The 23440-nt window shown below is 36.1% G+C and overlaps 1 protein-coding gene across 2 annotated transcripts; it reads left to right on the forward strand.

Annotated features, from left to right (window-relative positions):
* Positions 1-1553: 1553 nt before the first annotated feature.
* Positions 1554-22731, forward strand: RIN1 (Ras and Rab interactor 1). 2 transcript variants are annotated; one of them, XM_072422994.1, is made up of 11 exons: positions 1554-1672; positions 2069-2145; positions 6073-6250; positions 10399-10513; positions 13381-13453; positions 13992-14083; positions 15579-16598; positions 17562-17867; positions 19049-19180; positions 19428-19564; positions 21737-22731. In XM_072422994.1, the coding sequence occupies exons 2-11, from the start codon at positions 2114-2116 to the stop codon at positions 22046-22048; spliced, it is 2397 nt and encodes a 798-aa protein (XP_072279095.1). In that variant the 5' UTR covers positions 1554-1672; positions 2069-2113; the 3' UTR covers positions 22049-22731. The 2 variants fall into 2 exon arrangements, with proteins under 2 accessions (XP_072279095.1, XP_072279097.1); XM_072422996.1 differs by lacking the exon at positions 1554-1672 and having other exon boundaries at positions 1708-2145.
* Positions 22732-23440: the final 709 nt, after the last annotated feature.

Consider the following 23440-nt stretch of genomic DNA (forward strand, 5'->3'; position numbering starts at 1 on the left):
CTTATTGACATATTGCCTGAACAGATGCATGTATATACATCACATGGTCTTTAGTAAGACCAATAAAGGGTACCTTAGGACATCTTGGTCTTGTGGCCGGTGGTCACTTCTCAGCAAATAAGTGCATCCCAGAAGTAGCATATTTTCATTAGAGACTTAAAGAAGCTCACTTTATTAAAAAAAAACTGTGTGGCATATTTGTACAGGCCATCCTCATGACTATTGTCTGGCCACTCAATAATGTTCACAAGGCCATACGAGCAGATCACCTACCATTGGTTTCCCTTCTCCGGCTCTGCATTCGATAATATAATCTGTTATAGCCCAGCAATGGAAGACAGTAGTAGAAGATCACCTGTATTCAAAAGTGAGTTGCTGGTGAAGTTACAATTTCAGGTGAACTGGTAACACATGTCTGCTCCTGATGTGAAGAGGAAAACTGGGGAGAAATCCCTTCTAAAAAGGTGTTTACCATGTGAAAGGACTCCTGCTGTGAAGGACCTTGTTCTAATTGAAAAGGACCTTATCAAAAAAAGAAATGATAGAAAATTACCATCAGCAGTGGTCCAGTGATTGCTGAAGGTAGGGCCCAGGTCTAAACTCCACAATGGGGCCAAAAGTATCATTGGTGTGGTCATCACGCTGTAAAAACTTGCTTTACCAAAACTAGAGCAACATGGACATTTTTGCTTATGGCAACTAAATAAATTTTTCTTCTGAAGAAATAAATCTTGGTTGCTTTAAGTTTTCTTTTTTTCCAGTTTTATATGTGACCGCCATTGATGGACCCCAAAAGTAATGTGATCAATGGCCCTGTTAGACATACTTTCATATACACCTTCCTTTTATAGTACAGGTGTTGCACAATTGAGGTGCATTCCAAGGCACCTACCTTTTTTAAAGTGACCCTCTCAGCTGTTGGTAAAACACAAATTCTCCACCTACCGGATGCCAGGATTGTTGCGACCAGGTTTTGGTTTATCATAATGATAATATGAATGTCCATGGTGTAGGGGAGGTTGCAACTTTCTTTATTTTCTTGATAGATTTCAGTCATTTGCAAGTGTGCTTACATGAAACAATAACGCATTTCACTTTACAGTTCCCTTATATTACCCTTAATTATTTTATTCATGGTAAAGAAAACTGTTTACCTACAGGATATTTGGTTCCATTGGAGTAGCAATGTTATTTTTACTGATTGCAGTTCATATTAATAAAACATGCTCAAAGTCTAGCCAAAAGTTAGAAGTATTAAAATAACATAAAATATAGCATGTCAATGAATATGGGAATTTACAAATCACAAGCAGCACAGGGATGTCTCCTTAGACAGTTTTCAAGAGTCTAAATCCCATACTATAATAAGATTATGATTGTAAAAACAGATTTATAAAGCAGTTAATATTTTATCCCTGAGCCCCTAGCTGTTCCCTCTTGGAATCTATAAAGCTTCTTTAATTTCACAAGTCTCTACAGAGCAGGCATGTGGGAAGAGCTGAAGAGAAATACAGTGAAAGGCAAGAAGGGGAGGACCCATGGAAATAATGAGTGAAGGAGCTGCGTATATACCTTGCAACACCCTAAGGGTTAGTCACCCTGGGAACGCCCATAGGGGTTGGAAAAGAGAGTGCGAGAGATTCCACAGTCTGTGTCCCAAGGGAGAAGCAAGGTAAGTGTAGTTATTACTTTCTTAATCTATTTTTATGGAACTATTGTCTATTATGTACAGTAATAATATGAATTCATAGTGACGATACACTGTTAACTCCTAACTGACAAGAGTTACAAGTCTTTACGGAGACCAGGTGTCGTAAAATAGAGGTTATGTTCATTCTAATCTATAGGTGGAACAATGTTTCTTTAAAAGGTTTATTTACATAACTTTCCTGTACAGACTAAATTGCATTTAACTAAAACAAGAAAAGTTCTGTAGTATCAAGAATCCAGCGTATTTAGCTTTACATCCAGTACAGTATTTCTGTGTTCTGCCAAAAGTTCAACCATGAGTAATAATCTTTCCTGCTTTGATAGCAATGTGACACTGTAATCCTGTTCCCAAATTCAGACCAAGCATCTCGTACGAAGGAGGAAGCAAACTGGAATTCCTGGCATGGAGAGTGTGTCGGAACCCAACACGATAAGGTATTTATCCAAAAACAGCTTTCCTCTCAGTTTCCAAATTTTCAGCACTGTCATTATGGTCAGAGCTCCCTGCAGCAAACACACCAAATCTAAGCACATTAATATTGTATTAGTCAAAGCATCACATTCATTGCAATGGCGATGTTTTATTACCAATTCAGTTGTGCTTAGTGTAACAAGGGGGTTTATTAACAGAATAAGACATGTATCTAGTTTAAATCAAACCGCCTCTCATTTACCAAAGGATTTGTATTGTTCTGCATGTGTTATTCCGAACGCTGGATTCACGCACGACAATACCGTTTTCTGTGCATTTACTGCATGTGATGAATTACATGTTTGTGTGATGAACTTATGATATATGTCAGTGCATTTTTTCTATGTTTCCCTGCAAGTATTTTGCATGTTTTTTAGTCTGCAATGTATAAATATTAATCAGTGTCTGCTGGTCATATAGCATACTACACAAACACACACAGGTCACCAAATGCTTGTTAATGTAAAACTCCCACACGTTGCATTTTCAAAATCACACTGAGAAGATATACATACGCCAGACTGATTTGTATGACAGCTCAATTTCTGTGATTTCTCTATGGTAGCCTAAGGCTACTTGGACATTTTTTAATCTTACTGAAAAAATGTACTTTGTGCAAAAATCATTCTTCTGTGGTAATGGATTGTTGAGCGATTGTTAGGAGATTAGTCTCATGAGGTACACTTAAAAGTGATAAATCTCTCAAGAATCTACTAAATGAGCAATTGCTCAGTAATTTATCTCATGCCTCAATTTAAATCTACAGAGAAAAAGATTAGAGATTAACTGCTGATATTTTCTAGTGCATGAATAAATTGTTGTTGCGTGTTATTTTGAAATAGAGAGATTAGTAATGAAACTACTGTAAATGTCTTATGTACCAGCTAAAAAACATTGTGATACACAATAGCGTGGTTGAGTTACTAACAACTGCCAGTATAGCCCTAGCATAAAGGTTTATGTAGATAGGCCTTTCCATACAGAAATCTAAAGGTATGCACAATCTCCTCAAAGCAGGTCAGAATAAGGTCAAATGCAAATCAAATAACCTGGCAATGAACTCCTAATAATGTCAAAAGCTTATCAAACTAGTTGAATAAAGGTGCGTACACACTTCCAATTTTTATCGTTCCAATCGAACGACGAACGATCGATTGGGCAAAAAATCGTTCGTAAATAAGTAACCAACGACGCCGACGAACGAGGAAAGTTGTTGGAAACGAATGACCGGACCGGCGGATCGGATTGGACGACGATCGTTGAACATCGTTCGTGTGTACGGTCGTTCGTTGATCGTCCATGGGCTGAGCATGCGTAATGAACGAACGTTCGTTCACTTTCCCGTCGTGCACATAGTTCCTCTATCGCTTAAACGATCGTATCTATTGTGTGTACAATATCTACGAACGATCGTGTCGTTATCTCTATGTGCAGGATCGGTGCTATACGATCGTTCGTAGATATCGTGCAGGATCGTTCGTTGTTCGTTTTCCAACGATAATAATTGGAAGTGTGTACGTAGCTTAAGCCAACACAAGCCTAAGGCAAATTTGCAAACATAGGACCTGATTTATTAAAGCTCTCCAAGGCGAGTGTTGGAGAGAAGACACTTTCATCAGTGAAGCTGAGTGATCCAGCAAACCTGAAATGGATCTGGTCCAGGATTCAAAACATTTGCCAGTAAATGGCAAATGACTTTGAAGAAATCCATTCCAGGTTTGCTGGATCTTCCAGCTTCACTGATGAAAGTGTATTCTCTCCTGGCTTAGAAAGCTTTAATAAATCAGGCCCATTTACTCTGGACTTACTGTACTTACAACATTTTTATTTTTTTTTATTTTCTAATATTTAAAGAAACTGGCCTAAATTTCTTAATAATAATTGATTGATGCAAGGCCACTTTTGATGCCTATATTTCAAAAAAATCAAATCTTTATCTAGTAACTACAGACCTTTAAGTCTGAAGCTGATCTTCAAGCCTAAAGGCAATTCTCCTCCTTCACCTAACTCCCACCCCCTCTACTTAGCTGCTGAGGAAAAAATGTACTCACCTAAAACTGTGGTCACTGCATCCTCTTTTTATCTTCCTCTGTTTCTTTCCTGCTCTAGTTTTTTTCTTGGGTGTACATGGTACGTTTGGCTGTCTATGGTGAGGTCCTTTTCTGAATGGACCAAAGCATGATGCTAGGGGACTAGCAGACGCTGGCCAGAGCAGGCCCCATTGTACAAGTGAATTTGTGTCCCCTGACACCAAAGCTGCACTATTTAGGTTGAGTTTATTTTTATTCTGGTTCTTTCATATCTAGTGTAGGTGAGTATCCCTTTCTTTACATTAAGACCAGGTCTGATCATGTAGGAAGGGTTAGAATATGGTGTGAGCGAGGGATAGACAAAGGTTTTATTTTGTCTAGAGATGGGCTTTAGCTCCTACAGTCAGGGACATACTTGGAAGTTTGAATCTGAAGATTTGGATCTGTGCCTTTTTTGCGTATATGTAACTATTGATAGGGCAGGGCATAACCTAATCAGGTGCTTTAAACTCTTTGTTCCCTGTGTCCAACTATGGAGATTTTCCTACACTTCCTGCCCTGGAGAAGCAACAGGTTCCACAGGAGGAGTCCTAGATGGAGGATTTTCTCTTATTTTTTGCTGTGATAACCACTTCAACATTTTGGACTACCAATCACATTTTGTCCCAATTACAAAGGTCATCAGTATAAATAGAGAGAATAAAGCTCTCCAGCTGAAACCCAGAGAACAATAAAAACTCAACAGGAGGTGTAACCCTACTATAATATAATCTAACACTAAAAGCTCTATTTATAAAACAGGGAATCTGACATTCCTTCAAACATTCCCTAGTGGCTACACAGCCACAGCTGCACAGCGGTGGGAATCCTTCTGTCAGTGTGGGATCCCACGGGCACTAGAGGTTAAATGGGGACAAGTCTCCCCATTCATCACCTCTAGTGCTCCGTGATTGGCTGAGGAAAGGTAAACCCTGATGACAGCTCAAGCGTCAAGCATCCAAGAACACATACAACTATTAAAGGACTGCAAGAGCAATCAGGAGAGCTGATGTTCCTCTGTCAGGAAAAATATTCCAAACTTTCCCACCATTGACTTTAATGGTGTTCGAATTCGGCATTTGATCACCTAAACAATACCCCCCTATTCGATCAAATAGCTGTTGAATCGAATAGTGAGATATTTGACCAACACTAGCTGGGGTACTAAACTCTAAGCCACCGTGTTCAGCATTCTTCATCAGCTAAAAATCCACGGCTCAAAAGTAAAAAGAAACACTTAAAAATATATTTCCTTCCATAGTTAAAGCTAGGCAATTATTTGAATATTGTGAATGACACAACATGGGTAAATGTTGGGTGATTTTCACAACCAAACCATTTAAAGGGCTCTACTTACAAATAGAGAATCTGACTTTCCCTCAAACATTCTATGATGGGAATCAATTACTGCCATTGAAACATGTGGACCTGCAAGATTCCCACAAGGAAATTTTATAAATAAAATGAATAGTACCATAAAATATTTTCTATTAAAAGAGATGATTTGCAAATCCTGTTTGATTACCGGTACTTACCCACACTCTTCTTGAGGTCAATATTTGTCATGTTACCTTTGTATGAAAATAGTTAAAAGCCACTGTATTAATATAGTAATATATATATTATAATTTTACTATTATATACATTGTCATTTATTTTAGATATTCATATTATTATATAAATTATCATTATATTATAATACACACGTGAAATAGTGAATCTTAGTAACAGGGTTAATTTAATGTAGGGCAAATGTTGGGTAAAATTTCTTGTCGAATGATAAATTCATTCTAACTTCCAATTATTTTATTGTCTGTCCAGCACATCAGAACCTGTTTATGATTACCCAAATAAAGACCCCCCACGTTCCCCATCTCTAAGAGGCTCACCCACACCAGTCAGCATTACTGACCGGCTTCTTCTTACACAAAGTGTATGGCTTCACCTCAGTGTCAACTCTGCTACAGCCCTGCATATACTGCAGAGAGAACCATCAGGGGTAAGTCTTACGTCCAGTTCATAACCATTACTGTGCATATATTCTTCATGTTATTATGTGTATTGTGTGCAGGGAGAATAGATAGGTCTTTGCTAAAGCATTGAATGGAGTAAATTTAGTCATAAATATTTTAAATAGTGGCTATCATGCTGATTGGAAGAAAAGTGACATTTTTCTGCAAAAATAATGGCATTTTCATCTCATCCTATTAATAAAAGGCAATTAGCTGTCATTGCTACAACTTAGCATTTGGCAAAATCACTACTTATAGGTGCCACTGCTTTGAAAATAAAAGTGGCGAATTGCAGTTGGTAATCAGATTTTAAAAAGTGGAGAGTGAAAAGTTGGTGATCTGTTATCAGGCTGTCACTTGGAGACATGTGCCCCATGGAGATGAAAGGAAACAAATGTATAATTATCTCAATGCACATAGGGAAGGAAGAATCCAAATGAACACAAAATGGTCTGCACACCTTGACAATAGCAGGAACATTTATCCACAGCTAATAAAATGAGGGCAAAAGCTAGGAAAGGTCTACATCAGGAGAGTTGCTCTCTTAAAGGCAGTGTTTCAAAATAGCTTATGTTGCAAGTGAGAAATATCTCACTATACACAGATTTGGTATACAAGAGATATTCATATTGCCTCAATGGACCATAGAATAGGACTGCAATCCAAACTATACAAAGAAAAGTTGCTTTTAATGTTACATAAAGACAAAATATCTAGTAAATATAGTTATGCATTCGGGACCAGTTTTATCCAAAATGATGTCTCTAGCAAAAATAACATGGAGCCCTTTACATAATAATACTGTACTGACAATACCATGCTGATTTCTGAGTAAATGGAAGAAATAATAACTGTAGTGTTAAACATATATGTAATTTTATTAGTGCAATAAACACAAAATGTAATCTAATACACAACATTTAAATTAGGTATCCAAACATACTTCCACAAACACAAGGTAAGCTTTTCCTGGGCTTAAAACAGAGATCCAGGAAAAGAATAAAGTTAAAAAGTGTTGTGGGTAACTGCTACTGTGACCTCTTTTAACATGAATCCTGGTCAACCCAGGAACAGGAAATGATGGGCAACAGAAAAAAAAACTTCACAGAGGTTATACCTCTAACAAAAATAAAAGAAGCCAATTTGTTGCTGTACCTTTAGCTGTCCTGCTTGATAAGTGTACCCACTACCTGGTGGGACTGAAAGCGATATCAATATACAAAGGTAATGTATACTCAATATTTCTCTTTAATTCTAGATAGTACAGGGAAACCCATGCCAGTTTACTTTTTGCAGTCTGTGTACCATTAGTGAAATTTCCAATGCAACAGGATGTTTGGAATGCACTCCATTACATTTCAACTTTTTATTTATACCGGTATAATCCTTTATATCATTATATATCATTGTTATACATGAGACATTTTGCAGGAAATTCAATTCCATCTTTTGGAGTTTATCCAGACAGGGTAGCCATTTAAATATTTTTTAAATAGTGAAAGCAATATCATTATTGTAGATTGGGTAGATCATCTTCATGCAGGTAACAATAATTCCCTAACAGAGAATGCATATAAAGTAGAAGGAGACACATGGCAACTACAAAAAAACACTGCCCATGCCAGGTGTAAACACTGATCTATTAATGTTAATTCAAGTTTTGTTATACCCCTGTATTATATACAGGTTTATATTTGAGTATATAAGGTATATACATCACAATCCCACAGCAGTTATCAGCAACTAAAACAAGCAGAAGGTAAAAGTAGAAAAGGTGGTTGAGCTGTCCCCGAGTCAAGAGATTTTGAATTAGAATCTACAACTTGATCCTCTCAGTACTGCACATCAATCTACCTAAATGCGTTGACAGTGCGTTATTCTCTAAACTAGATGATTTGATTCCAAAATCCTCAGCTCGGGTAATTTCCTATTTCTTCTTAGCAGCACAGATAACAATAGCGTGTTATTGGGAAGCGAGCAACATCCCTTTGGAATTCACCTAAACAAAACCTAATTGGATTATGACAAATGATAAACTAACATGTACCATTAAAAAGAAACTAGGCAACGTTTACAAAATCTTGGAGCCATGGATTGAGTACAATGCTATTTACCCCACTGGTGGAACCCCCCCATCTCTCCTACCTCGTTCCCCCTTGTTTTTTCCTTAATGTTTATCCCCCGCTAAAACGACAACAAGGCTAGATTTGGATAGGTAGCCATCAAAACTATTATTGCACTTGTTTTTAAGCTACTTGCAGTGTCCCACAATAGGGCTTAGTCATAAGCAGATTTATATGTTCATGTAATTGCAGTGAATAGTTAATACAGAATAAAGAATGCTGTAATTTGTTCTGGTTGTTCCTATTGATGGTTAATTGCTTTATAATTATGTTGCCAGATTGTTTCCCTCTCCCCTCCTTTCCATTTTCGTTTTTTTTATTGTGTTGTATGCCATTATGTCTGGTTCATGCTGCTGTAATTGTTTTGATTAAGGTTAAGATTTCAATGTGGAATATAAATCCCTACCTCTTTTTTCTGTTTTACCTCTTAAAATTTTAAAATCCAATAAAATCTTTAAAGTAAAAATAGAAAACGTGGAGGAGATTGAGGTAAGGGGTGAAAGAAACACACATCTGATTACCTATACAACACTCTCATAGTTTCTGCGTCTACAGCAATAAAGCCTTCTTTATCCTTCAGAGAACCTTTGCAATCCTCACCTCCACCTCCTCTTCTTCTACATCACCCCTTCCATTTAGCTCACCTCTTCCTTTATGCTTCACTCAGCTCAAGGTGTCCATTGTCTTCTTTACACTGAAGGTAAAACCAAAAAGCCTTTAAAAAGTTTTCACTTTCTTTTATACTCATACTTACAACATCAATCAGGGGTAGAAAGAAAGTTTACTTGACTAATTCCTGAGAACTACTTACACCATTCATGTGTTCATATTTAAACATTCTTTTCTTTGTTTATTTCTTTGATGGACAATTACATTTCCACTATAATTGCTTCTCCTATTAATGTTGATGTTGAGTTCATCCAAGTGTTTCTAGAATGAATCACACAAAGTCTTTCTAGTAGTTTCTTCAACATAAAGGATACCAGCAAAGTGCTCACAAATTGATGCTCCAACTGACAGTCATCATTAAACAATGCAAATTGTTATAGATAGCTGTTCCACATGGTTTGTGTCAGGTGTACAATCCATTTTTTACAGTTTTTTGCACTGCAAGCTTGAATGTTCCATACGAAAGACAAAAGAATAAAGAATATATGAAAACAGAAGACAAAGTCACCATTACTCCAAAGTCTTATTGTTTTGTAAAAGTCCCTTCCACATAGTAACAAACTGCAAAGATAACTGCAAGATAAAATTAAACAGCAACTGCAGCAAAATGTATTTGCTAATGGTGATGGTGTAGAGAATGTGACAAGGTAATGCAGGAGAAGATGACAATAATCTGCTGTTTTAATGAAAGCTGCAGACTTAAAAATATTAAAAATTATTTTTGAAATTAGAAATTGGGTTTACTTGAAGTTTTACCTCTTTATATTTGTAATTGCATCAATATCATCATACTGCATATCACTAGCAAGCTTGTTTGCTTCCACATTCATTAGTTTTGCATTTGATTGTCCTATATATTTTCATCTAACATTCACCCAAATTTTACCAACAAGTCACACATTTTCCCCAATGGATTCAGTAAGAAAATGTATAAATCATGAGTAAAATTTGACTTACACTCTTTTCTAATTGAATCCAATGAATAACAAATTTTACATTTGGTATACAAAATAGGTGATTCCTAATTTTAGAATGCTTGAAGGAGAATGCATGTTCAAACTCCATTCACTCATCTATATCATTGAAATATGTGTTTGAGGGCATGAAGTAAGCATGTTTTTCTAGTCTGATTTTCTTTTTTATGACTCCAGAACTGAGTTGTGTCTCTGGGATCTATGTTGTTACCAGCATTTACTTATCTCATAAGTTTCAGGTTTTACTATTTCATACATGTTCCTCTGAGAATTGTATACATATATTTTTTAAACTTTTTAGAATTATTTTATTTTGATCATATTTTAGTATTTATTGTACTCAAAACTCAAATGTTTTTTATTTTCTAGACATTTCTGGTGAGGAGATCCAATACACGGCAACAGTTGGTCCTGTGTGTGCGCCTATCTGATGACTCTGGGCCAAGTTTCATTCATCAAGCATACATACATGAGGGATCTTCAGGTGAATTACCAAATTTGCTACGTAATACTAATCATCAATGTCAACATCAAATCAATACATAAATGTGATTGTCTATGCCCAGTTTAGGTAGTTATGTCATTTTACTATGGGTGTGCGATTTCTGAAAGTATAACAGGTAACTGTTTCACTAGTCTTCCTGCAATTTCCTATTATACCTTGTCTGCTTCCAAAAAATTACATAAAATGGTAATACTACAAGACCTGATGTCAGCAAAGCTTTAAAACCATTCTTTGTTGCCCATATCTTAAAGTAGAACAAAATTACAAAATGAAAAATTGAATGCAGCCAGGTTGTTTAAATAAAAAAATCAATATCAATAAAACATACTCACCTGTCTATTCACAATGTTTTCTGAAATGTACACTGAGCTGTGCATGTGCAGTTCAGTGTATGATCCCTGCATATCTTGCTTTCAAGAATGAATTACATCCTGCGTACATGCCACTGCAAAACACCTAGGATGATAGAGGATGTATTCATGATTGAACAGACGAGGTTAAGGGATCTGACACTCTCGGAAGTGTTGAATGCCAATGACTTTCAGAGGCAGCAGTTCTGTATCAAAGGGGTCCTTCTATTTTTGTATCCTGATAGGGTCCCTTTAAGAGCTACTATTAAGAGCAAGTACACACCCTCAACCTTCCAAACATCATTATTTCCCATTTGTACCTCCCTGGATCTTCTGAAAATGAATGCATACTAAAATATTAATTTCAGCTATTAGTTGACTGCTGTTTATGAAAACAGCTGTGGTCAAAACAGAGTAGAAAAGATGCACTTTACATCATTCATATTGAGATTTTATTTATAAATTATCCATATTACAATCACAAAGAAACATTAGTGCCTAATTAGTACAAGAAATTATTGCTGGTGCACATTTAAAGGCAAGACATGGGTCTATTTAAAAAATATTTATACTTAAGATTCACACATTTTACCAGTTGAATCTGGTTATAAATGTGCAGATCTTGGGTAATAAATCAGCACCCATCTAGAATATTGCTAAAAGAGATTAAACATTTCGCTGGTCCACTAGGAGACTGCATTATATTTGGTAAATTATTATTGATCTGGACGTATTTAAAGATATTTATTGCAGCTTTAAGCTGCTAGTGCACTTTATTCTCCTACTTCATTTCCTGAACTTGTACTCCTGATGATACTTGGCTGTTACACTCATGCTCTTTCTTTTTTATTATTATTATGATTATGATTATTATTATTATTATTATTATTAATAATAATAATAATATTATTAACAGTAAACAGGATTTTTATAGCGCCAACATATTACGCAGTGCTGTGCATTAAATAGGGGTTGTAAATGACAGACAATCCAGACAGTCACACAGGAGGAGGAGAAGACCCTGCCCCGAAGAGCTTACAATCTAGGAGTTACTTGACATGCTAATGCAAAAAAAGGGGAGATTTAGGAAAAAAGCTGTCAATGTTGTAATCTGTAAGCCCTGATTCTCTATCCCCTCTCCGATCACCACATTGATAATAGCTCTAGCTTCATATCATACACAAACCCTAGATCTCCTTACCATGCATATGTGAAATACCTAGCAGTCATGAATAAACCATTCCAGCCAATGCCCAGTGCCTCTCTGTCATTCTCTCCCTATAAATACATACATACATATAAATATACACACACATGTGAAACACTAGGGGTTCTATTTACTAAACAGGGAATCTGACATTTCATCAAACATTTCCTGAAATCATTTACTGGCATTGAAGATTCCCAGATTTATAAATAGAGCCCTAGAGGTATTTCTGTTGATTGTGGAGTATAGATGGTGTACCCCTTCTGTATGGACCATATTATTACATTTGGGCATGTGGCTAATTGCATGTCATATCATTACGCCACCTTCTGGTGATATAAACACACTGCTTTTTTTAGGTAACTAATTTTGGAACTTGTCAATATATTATAAATCTATCAGATTGCACATTTGTATTATGCACAGTGTACTTCTCTAAAAAAAAGTAAAGTAATGTAAAGTATACTGATTTATCAATTAAATTAGTAAAAGGAACTTAAGCTGCCACAGAAAAAAAGTTATTAAATTACATACGCACACAGAGACAATTGTTACAATACCCAGCATTGCTATGGAAATATTTCTCTTCTGTCCATGCTTAAATTTTTGGATTTATCCTCACTTTAATTAATTTATCTGGACAATTAGAGAGAGTAAATCTTCCTATCCAGATAGCAATAAAATGTAAACAGATATGGCATCAACATTGGGTATATATATATATATATATATATATATATATATATACCCCAAATGAACTCAGTTAAAATATATATTTTTTTAAATACACTATTAAAACATGCATTTTACACAAATATACATAAACAAGAAAATGTATATATACATAAAAATGTCTAAAAATATAATTCGTGTTAGTCTCTCTCCCAGGCACCACTCCTATACAGATAGCAATAACAACTTGACAGTGACATCTAACCTCTAATCGCTCAATCCAAAAAAAATACCTTCAGTTAGTATGCGGATACGCTTAATATGGACTGAACCTTAAACTGTATGAATCAGTTCCCTTATCACTAGACACCAATGCAGATGCATATAATGCTTAGCCGAATTCTTTTCAGATTATTCCTGTACTGTACTCTGACCTTTTCTAATCACTGATAAGGTAGAATATTAGTACCAAGCCCACTGCTGTTCTGGTTTAACGTATCTGTAGGTATGGTATGCCTATTGCTCCACTGAATACTATATGATCAAGTGCTTGCCCTCATATCTGACCTTTCTCCTGATCCGAACTGATTTGATGGATTTTTTTTCTGTTCTTCCAGGTCTCTCTCTGGAACATTCAACACTCACCTTTCCAGATCTTTTACGACTTGTATCTTACTACAGTTGCGAAAGGTAATTGATTCTCCTGCAATAATTGATTGGCGAATGTCTGCTTTATAATTATCCCCTGAAACACTGATTTGCTAGTATTTACTTATGCTAGTGGCCTGCTGCAAAGCCAGCTAGAGCAATACTTTATCTAGTTAAATTGTCGGGGAAACCAAATATCCAGATATGTGGCCAGCAGGTACCATTACTGTTGTATAAAAGCTATGAACCTCTCCCTCAGGAAGGAACCCAGTGAGTGAACTGTAAACTCCAAATATAGTTTGATACTTTAAGATATGGCATGTTACCTCCATTAGAATAGAAATTAAAACATTCTAGGTCAGCATGAAATCCAAATGTTACCCTGATCTTTAGGTTTCAAGCTAATATTAAAAATATGATACAAAGCTAAAGCAAGTACAAGAGATATCTGTTTGATCAGAATTTTAAAGTTCCCAGTGTTCAATCTAACCATATTCAGCTGAAACCCTTGCATTTTTTTCTACATTTGTTCTTTGTACTTCTATGCTTATAATTTATTGTAACTTGGGTCTTTTTTCAGGGACGTCCTCCCCTATACTCTAAGGCTTCCTGCAGCTATAGAAAGACTGACTTCACGAAAAGAGCTGGAAGCTATTTCCAATCTAGGACATGGTAAAAAAAAAAATATATATACATTATACCTGTAGTTGTGAGTACAATAAGAAAATGTCATGCAAAGAAGCTGAAGATTTGGTGGGCCAGTGGGTCAACTTTTTCTTGAAGATTCTCTTTACCAATTTTAGTATAAGTATTAAAACTCTATACATAACAAATGCAAATCTGTGAAACAGCCACAAACAGTACACAAATAACAATAATGACAATAGGAAAAAACATCCTCACATTCTGATCACTCCTCCTACCCAAACCAGGGAAAAACTGATTTTTAATAAAAATTGGTTCAGTTCAGGAAAAAAAACAATACATCTTGTATACCTCTGATAATATTTTGTTAGGTAAATCAGAACACAGCAAAAATGCTGGGGCAGAGACTTGGGGAGGCACAGCCATTCTGAGTATTAAAGCCCCAAAACTTTATTTGGGATCAGCAGGTGGTGTGAAGACAACTACAATTAGAGATTACAAAAATAAAAGTGTGTGGGATAAATGACTATTCATAAATCACATTTCATTAAGAATACAACATACAGGTAAAGACCTGGCCATTCGGAAGAATAAGCCTGATTTAATAAAGCTCTCCAAGGCTGGAGAAGAAGAGAAGAAAACTTTCTTGGGAGAGCCTAGGTGATCCAACAAACCTTTAATGGATCTGGTCCAGAATTGAAAACATCTGCTAACTAATATCAAATGATTTCAAGAAATACATTCTAGGTTTGCTTGATTCCCCAGGTTCTCCCATGAAATCCTAGCTTCTCCAGTCTTGGAGAGCTTTAATAAATCAGACCCCAATGTACTGTGGAAGTATAAATCAAAGATAGAGTCATTTATTCACAGTATTAGTTGACATTTTAGGTGCAAGCTGAAAACACCATTAAAGAGAACTCCATACCAACTTTGAAGCCTTGAGGAAGTATATGGTTTGACATTTCTTTGCTGATTTAGGGTCTTAACAATTTGCAGTCATCAAGTCAAATATTTATTCTGCACAATTCAGTGCGTATGATCTGCACATTAAACCATTTGTCGAAAATATCAAGTTAAAGCACAAATACAACCTTTCAACCTTTCAAGTAATTAACACAGAGTCTTTTAGAGGATGCTCAAAAAGAAGAGAGGCAAAGTTATGAAATCATGAGTTGGCATGTAAAGAATGTAATATGGAGGAGCAGTCAAAAATTTCACAATGTGAAATTTTAATGTTGGACGCCGATAAGAATTTATGCAATTTCTGCTAACAAAAAGGGCCAAGTCAGCTTTTGGGGCCAAGGGTGTGCTTACCGTTTCAATAGCACAGTAATCAATTGATAAGGGTCATCGCTATCACTGTGATGGCCGAAATTGTGGGGTGAATGGATTTATATGCTCTCTTAGGTTTTGTCAAAATAAAACAAATGCAGAAATAAATATGTAGACAATTGATGTGAAAAGGACTGGCACATTTTACCTTTTAAATCAGTATTTTTTTGTTTTTTTTCTTGCTTTTTAGAGTTCTGGAATTCCTCACTTAATGCTCGTGATAATACTTTAGTTTCAACTTTCAATACTACCTCTCTTACACTCTCCTTGACACCTCCTCCAGACCTACCAGACACTATCAGCCCAACACTTGTTCCTGCACTCAAAACTCGTAGCCCCAAAGAGGTTTCCTTAGGAGGTAAAGAAGGTGCACTCTTTTTTTTAAATCCTCTTTTCAAATCCAAGGATTTTGGAGCACTTAAGCGCTCCCATTTTCAAAAAAGTACCAAAGTTAGAGTATCTACTGAAAATTCCGGTTCACTCTCTCCTCCTCTAAACCCACCACCTCCAGTACCCTGTGAGGAAGTTGTAAAAGAAGAAGAAGAAGTGGTGCCAGTGGAGGTTTCAAATGGAACTGAAACCAAACAAAATGAGGAATTATCAGAAGACCAAGAATATAGGAAACCTCGGTCATCTCTTAGACAACGTTTGAGAAAGAGTTTAAGTAAAGGTAGTCGTGACTTTAGCATAAAACTGTCGCCAATGCGGTCTAAAGATGTGGGTGACTACAATGTTCCTTCTTCAGTGACAAAAACGCAGGACCTAAAGGATGGAAAAGACAACCATGTTAATGGAGTAGCTTCTTTGGAAGAGCAGGATAGTGGATCCATCAGCAGTGCAGAAGATATAACATCAGAGGATGGTGGAAAGTCTCCCCAGCTTACACGTAGAAAAAAAAAGAAAAGTGGTCGTTCCTCATTTCGAGCCGTTAGTGGAGCTTTCTTGTCCCTTTTATCCCCAGAAAGAAAAATGATGATATTAATAGAGGAAATGGGAAAAGACATATCAACAGAGTTTGGAAAGGAACTGCAATCCTTTCTTCAAAATATGGAACTGAGTAACAGTAAAGAAGTAAAAGATAAGACAAAGGCTGAACCAACAACTAATAAGTCTTTATTAAAGGATGTCAGAGATTTTATGGATCGCATGAAGCATATGTTGAGGGAAAATGCAGAGATGCACCTGGAAGCACTTGTACCCGATGAACAAGGTTAGTGAGGCTCCAGAAATGGCTCTGATATATCACCTGCATTTTTGAATGTACATAATTGTTGCTTATCAAAAACTGAAAATTGAGGCTTTAGCAAAGTAGTTAGTGAAACTTTAGCCAAATATTTTTCCATGTTTGGGTATAGAGAGGAAGAGAGTTTTATTGATTGATCCCTATTGAGAAGAATCTATCCTGGAGATCAAAACAAGAAATAAATGTTACCAGAACAGGTGTAGAATGGAATCTGCCTATGGGAATACCTGCTTTTAATGGTAATTTCCATAATTTTGTGCAGCTTTACTATGAATTATCCTGTCTGTGACAAGATATGAAAGGATATAATTTCAAAAGGGACAAAGGAAGCAATAAAATATTGGTTTTGTATGACAAGTCTGACTTAAGAGTTTTATCACAAATCCTGTATGTTTGTTCTTTATGTGTACATATGTAGATACAGTAGACCTGATTTATTAAAGCTCTCCAAGACCGGAGAGGGGACACTTTTATCAGGGAAGCTGGATGACACAGCAAACCTGGAATGGATCTGGTCCAGGACTGAAAACATTTGCTAACAAATAGCAATTTACTTTATGAAATCCATCCCTGGTTTGCTGATTCACTCAACTTCACAGATGAAAGTGTATCCTCTCCAGTCTTGGAGGGCCTTAATAAATTAGGGCCAGTGTGTTTTAATTTTGAATACCTGGTCTTGTGATCTTTCATTTTCTTATTTATTGGTTAATTTTGGGTATAGCATTTAACACAATTCTTGTTATCTTTTTAAGAAACTTGTGTGTGCCTCTATTTTCTCTTTTGTATTATACTTCTGATCAGGCAGCATGTTTGTAGCAATATTTCCAAATTCAGTGTATTGAGGATTGTGAGATATATGTTATAGATATCATGGCGGTGTATGTTGCTAAGGTTATAACACCAACAGAACTGTCCTATATGTTGCTACAGAACGTGTCTTGGAAAAATCACTTCACCGACTTACACTGAAGCCCCTAAAATCACGTCTGATGTCTGAAATTCAGAAAGACATGGAGGAGAAAGGAGAACTGGAAAAACTTGGGAAGAATATGCAAACTGTTAAGAAAGGTGGATCATCCCTTCTTGGTGTAAAGCTTAAAGCTCCTGCGGGACCAGATCTGGAGAAGATTCGTCAGAAATTGCTAAGACTGCAATTAAAATATTCCCCTTGTGACAAGGTCCGCCTATTGCTACAGACCTGCAGAGGGGTTTATAAAAGCATGGATACACAACAAGGTAATACTAAGTACAGAGCCCTATTTAGCCTTTACGCTGCCATAAGCAGTCATTTTTCCTCTACCAAAAGTATAAAATGTTGGGTAACCCTGACAATAAACTTTCCCAGTGTGCACCCTTTTGGTCTGTTAAACATATAATTAAAAGTGTTTTGTCATATCTGATCAGGAAGTGCCAGATATGTTGCAAGTATGTCTATTAACATTACCAGGAATCATGTGAACTTGTTCTCTGACTGTGCTCATTCTTATCATTTAGTATTGTTCCCAGCACAATCTGAAAACTACACCCCTACCCACATGTTGTGGAGAGAAGGAAAGGAAGGTGTTTTGTAGTTCTAAATTACTGGTAAACATAGTTGCCAAGCATAATTGCAGGATCCCAGACACTTGGAATTTAGTTAAGCAGCACTGGGGTGCTGAAGAATTTCTAAAATTCTTTAATAAGTTTAGGCCTATAGGACATTTTTTTCCAGACCGGCAAATCAATTATTCATCTGTCTATATATCTAGATCTGCTGACCCATATACACTGAAAAAAAAACATAGTACATAAATAAACATTATTGCATAATTTCACAAAAACAGAATAGTTTACAGATATTTAAAGGGGTAAAAAAACACCCTTTTGCTTCCATGACAGGATCAAAATCTTTACCAGGTCGTTTTCTGGATTTGGAAACTTCTTGGTTGGCCAGACCAGAATTACATAACTCCCACTCATGTACACAGGATTTCCTACATTGTGGCAATTGTACATTGAACACCAAGTAAAGTAAAGTAAACTTAGCTGAACATGCTCAGCTAAGTGCACATTCTACAAAAGATTGTGTTTGGGCAGATACATTTCTGTTGTTGCAAAAGAGACTATGATGGGAGAACCTGGATGATCTAGCAACCCTGGAAATGATTTCTTAAACATCATTTGCTCTTAGTTTTCAAATGTTTTTAATCCTAAACCATATGCATTCTGGGTTTGTTGGATCACCCAGGTTCCTTAATGATAGTCTATCTTGTACAGCCTTGGGGAGCTTTAATAAATTTGACCCATTGTAATTATTTTGTTGAATTCCTCTTTAATTTGTTTTTATGGTAATAGGAAATGTGAATACATTACAATATTCTCCCATAAGAAGTGAGTTAGATACATTGTATGACATAAGGTGCTCTTGTCTCTTCCAGATGATGCTTGTGGTGCAGATGAATTTCTCCCTGCTCTGTGCTATGTATTGGCTCTATGTGAGCTGCCCCATATACTGATAGATACTCAGTACACCATAGAACTGCTGCCACAAGAATCCCTTATGGGAGAAGGTAAGAATATTTTTAATTTTATATTAGTATAATGCAAACACACACTGGGCCAGTCTTCATGTACACTTTTTTGTTTAATGAAAAACAGATTGTGTTGTATGCCAACCAGTTTACCTTTGTTTTCTAACCAATACTAAACTATAACAAAAGGTATGCAATCTGAATACTGTTTTTTTTTTTATTTACTTTAATTTTAAAAAGGCACTAATGTCATTCCCTCCTAATTCTGTTTCTTTCTCCTCATCAGGAGGTTATTATCTGACCAGTGTATCTGCCGCCCTGTCTGTGCTGTGCTCATTACATACTCACCCCCAGGATGCTGTGCTGTCACTCACTGAATGGCATCGGAGGAGACAAGGCTTGCCTTCACTCAATGACCTACAGGTACCCCACTCATGCTTTTAAAGGATATGAATGTAAATTATTTTAGGCGGAATATTAAGGTGTAGAGTATTTTCTTCTAAATGTATAAGACGTTAAAGATTTTAGGGGACTGACAGAACAATGTAAGAAAAAAAGTACTAAACCTGGGATAAGCATAACACTAATGAGTTATTAATATTAATATTATTATTAATAATATTAATAATAATAATAATAAAAATCAGGATTTAAAGGTAGTCCCCGGGTTACATACGAGATATGGACTTTAGGTTTGTTCTTAAACTGTTCTTAAGTTGAATTTGTATGTAAGTCTGAACAGGTACATTATTTTAATAAATGCAATTAGGACAGATGTTTGTTTTAACATAATATTAGACAGCGAGGTGTCAGTTACTGTATAAAATCCTCACTGTGAGCTAATCAAAAACAAAGCACAAAAACAAAGCAAAAACAAAAACTTTCATTAACTCCTGCAGCAAACAGAGCTTTGATATGCAAAAAGAAACAGTCGCAGAGTTTTCTTGGTCATTAAAGAGTTACAAGATGTTACCAGGGCCAACCGCCCCCTGCCTCCATCAAGCCTTTGTCCTACACACGAATGAGCAGGGAAGCCCCGTTCCTATCTAGGAGTCACCTGTATGTCGGATGTCATTAACTCAGGGAATACCTAAATATAGCGCTAACATATTACGCAGCACTGTACATTAAATAGGGGTTGCAAATGACAGACAGATACAGACACTGACACAGGAGGAGGAGAGGACCCTCCCTGAAGAACAAACAATAGGAGGGGAAATATGGAATGGTGGGAAGAAGTGGGGGTTTTATAGGACGAGAAAGACCATTCCAGGGAGTCGCCCCAGCGCAAGAAAAGTCTTGGAGCTGTGCATGTGATTAGGGTATGAATGAGGAAGTCATTAGTAGGTCATTTGAGGAGCGAAAAGATGCAGCAGAAAAGGAGAGGTGGGAAGGAAGGATAAGTCTGGCTGCAGCGTTCATATTAGATTGTGGAGTTCATTTGTATGTCAGATGTCACTCTGCTCTCCCCACCTATTAGCATAGCATAAATCACCAAAGTAAGGATTTTTCCAGAGATCATCACATGAAATGGGTTTCAGCACTTTCCCATCCTGTCCAAAATGTGGCTTTAAAGCAGGTTTACATTAATAAATGAAATTGGTGACCAGTGAAGTGTTCGGTGTGAAGTCCTATATTACTATCGATAATTCACATAAATTTATCTATATTACTATTACATAATATTATGTGAATTATCTATGGCTTTACATTAATACCACGTTGCCATAAAGGATAATAGTTGCAAAATAGAACTAGAAATAGGTAATACAGAGTAGGGAAGAAAAAGCAAATAATTATGGAACTTAGAGCTATAGCAGCAAAGGTCTCTTGTAACATGCAGAGCTCTTGGGTTGCTACAAAATACAACAAATTCAGAATGTCACTATAAAGTTGTTATTACATGCTGCTTTACATATTTGCTTGCTGCAATATTTGGGCTGGCTCTTTTCAAAATTATTGGAATGTTCATGTTTACCCTTTTACTTGATATTTATAATAATATTTGCAATCCTATGTAGTTTGCAGGGGTTTCAAAGCAATTCTTTATTTATCCCTATATGTGGTATAGCTGTTGCTGTGTGTGATTATTAAAGCATAGCATTGTATTATTTTTGTATTTCTAATACTCAGGACTGATTTTGTGCATATCTGGAGATGATCATGGCAAATTTTCAGTTTTTTTTTCTATTGTTATTTTGGTTTAAAATATAGGGCACAAAAACAGGTTTTCTATCAGGCGTTGCTGCAGAATTCTCAAAAAAATACAGACTGTGATATATATATATATATACATATATATATATATATATTTTTTAGAAAGTGGTAACAATGACCCCAGGTACACAATATTTATCCTCAGATGGATTTGGCCAAATCCAATTTATTTCATGACTATTAGCTGCTTCATTTGATCTTGGGAAAGTTGTGGTTTGAAATCCTGGTTGGTTACTATCCATTCACCTAAAGTCTGTGTACCTAAAGTACCTAGTCTGTGAAACAAAAAAAATGTAAACAGGGAAAACTAATAATTTGAGGTTGGCGCAACATAGAATTATGTCCATCCATTAATGTTTTCAAAAATGTCTATTTCAGAACTTTTTAAGAGTTGCCCATCAAGATCCAGTGAATGGTTGCACTACAAAGACTATCCTTCTGAAGCCATCGCAGACAGTAGCTGACCTCATTCATCTCTGTGCTCTCAAATTCAAGCCATCTAACCCAGAAGACTTTTCTATTTTTCTACACTGTGGTGGGGACCAGCAACTGCTTCCTGTAGATGCACATCCCCAAGAGATAAAATCCAAGCTCAGAGAGGCTGGATCAAGTTTTTTCTTCTGTTACCAAAGAACTGAGGGGGATACATCAGAAAAAGCACAAAACATCTCTGACCTCCCACAAGTATAAAAAATCAAAAACACAAATGTGTCTCTGTGCAAGTTGGTGACCATAGGACAGTGTTTTCTCCAGTCATTCTAAAAAAAACCTTTGGATACAGTTTACAAAACTAGCCAAGCATGATTTTCACAGCCTGAGATGTAGCTGCTCTGTAGTGTTCAGCAATTTTTGTTGCGATTACGAGATCAACAATGCCTTACCATGCAAATTAAAGAATGTACATTCTTTATACATTTCATGGTACAAATTTTACTATAGACTGTCAATTGTACATATGTTTACAATAAATATGAAATAATGAATATATTAAATTTTGAAAGCAAAAAAAAAAAATATCAACGTGTAAATAAAGAACTGGATTAGGTATTTATTTTTGAACTATAGAGTACAAATTTGAAGCTTGTATTCAGCACTCTGATTTAGCACTTTAGTATTCAGTATATACTATACTATTTTGTACACTACTTGAACTATGGAGTGCTTAAAACAAGAGTAGAAAAAAGTAATAATGTTTATTTAACCTAACATATAGACTTATGTTGTTTTATCCTGTCTGTTACTGTATACAAGGCAAGTGAACATTCAAAGTAATCAAATCTCAGTGTATATTTTTCTTTTTAGGAGAATATCTATGTAAATATAGACAAATGAATGTTTATCAGCTTGTGATTAAATTATTGTAAATATTCTTATTAATAGCTATAAGAAAGTGGAACATGGGGCTAAATAAAACATTACGCATATGATTTAGTTCATCAGTAGGAACAACATCAGTCCATCAAGTTCAACCAGTAGGAAAATAAACATATCCCAGGTATAAAACCCTATAAGACATAGTTGGTCCAGAGGAAGGCAAAAAAAACCATGGTACAACTTGCTTCAACAGGGGAAAAAATTCCTTCCTGACTCTATGAGGCAATCGGATGTTCCCTGGATCAACAGCCACTGTTATTTTTACTTTAAATCCCTAATACCCAGTTATATTCTATGCTTCTAGATAAGCATCCAACCTTTTCTTAAAGCAATCTATAGTAGTTCCTAAAACTACTTCCCGAGGGAGCCGATTCCACATTTTCACAGACCTTACAGTAAAGAATCCCTTCTTTATCTGGATCGTAAACTTCTTTCACTCCAGACGCAAAGAGTGCCCTCTTGTTCTTTGTAATGATCTTAAAGTGAATAATGGAGAACAGAGTTCTCTATATGGACTGTGTATATATTTATACAGGGTGATCATATCCCCCTAAACGTTTCTTCTCAAGGGAGAATAGATTCAGTTCAGCTAATCTCTCCTCATAGCTGGGCTCCTCCATTCCTTTTATTAATTTAGTTGCCCTTCTCTGCACTCTCTCCAATTCCACAATGTCCTTTTTGTGAACTGGTGCCCAAAACTGGACTGCA

The sequence above is a fragment of the Pyxicephalus adspersus genome, chromosome 9 (genome assembly GCF_032062135.1).
Source record: "Pyxicephalus adspersus chromosome 9, UCB_Pads_2.0, whole genome shotgun sequence".
Classification (NCBI taxonomy): domain Eukaryota; kingdom Metazoa; phylum Chordata; class Amphibia; order Anura; family Pyxicephalidae; genus Pyxicephalus; species Pyxicephalus adspersus.

What these genes read in the sequence shown, in the direction of transcription:
- RIN1 (XM_072422994.1), top strand. Translation starts at nt 2,114, where the DNA reads ATGGAGAGTGTGTCGGAACCCAACACGATAAG. An exon ending in TGCAGAGAGAACCATCAGGG is followed by an intron (nt 6,251 to 10,398) that starts GTAAGTCTTACG and finishes TTTATTTTCTAG; the next exon opens with ACATTTCTGGTGAGGAGATC. An exon ending in AGAATCCCTTATGGGAGAAG is followed by an intron (nt 19,181 to 19,427) that starts GTAAGAATATTT and finishes TCTCCTCATCAG; the next exon opens with GAGGTTATTATCTGACCAGT.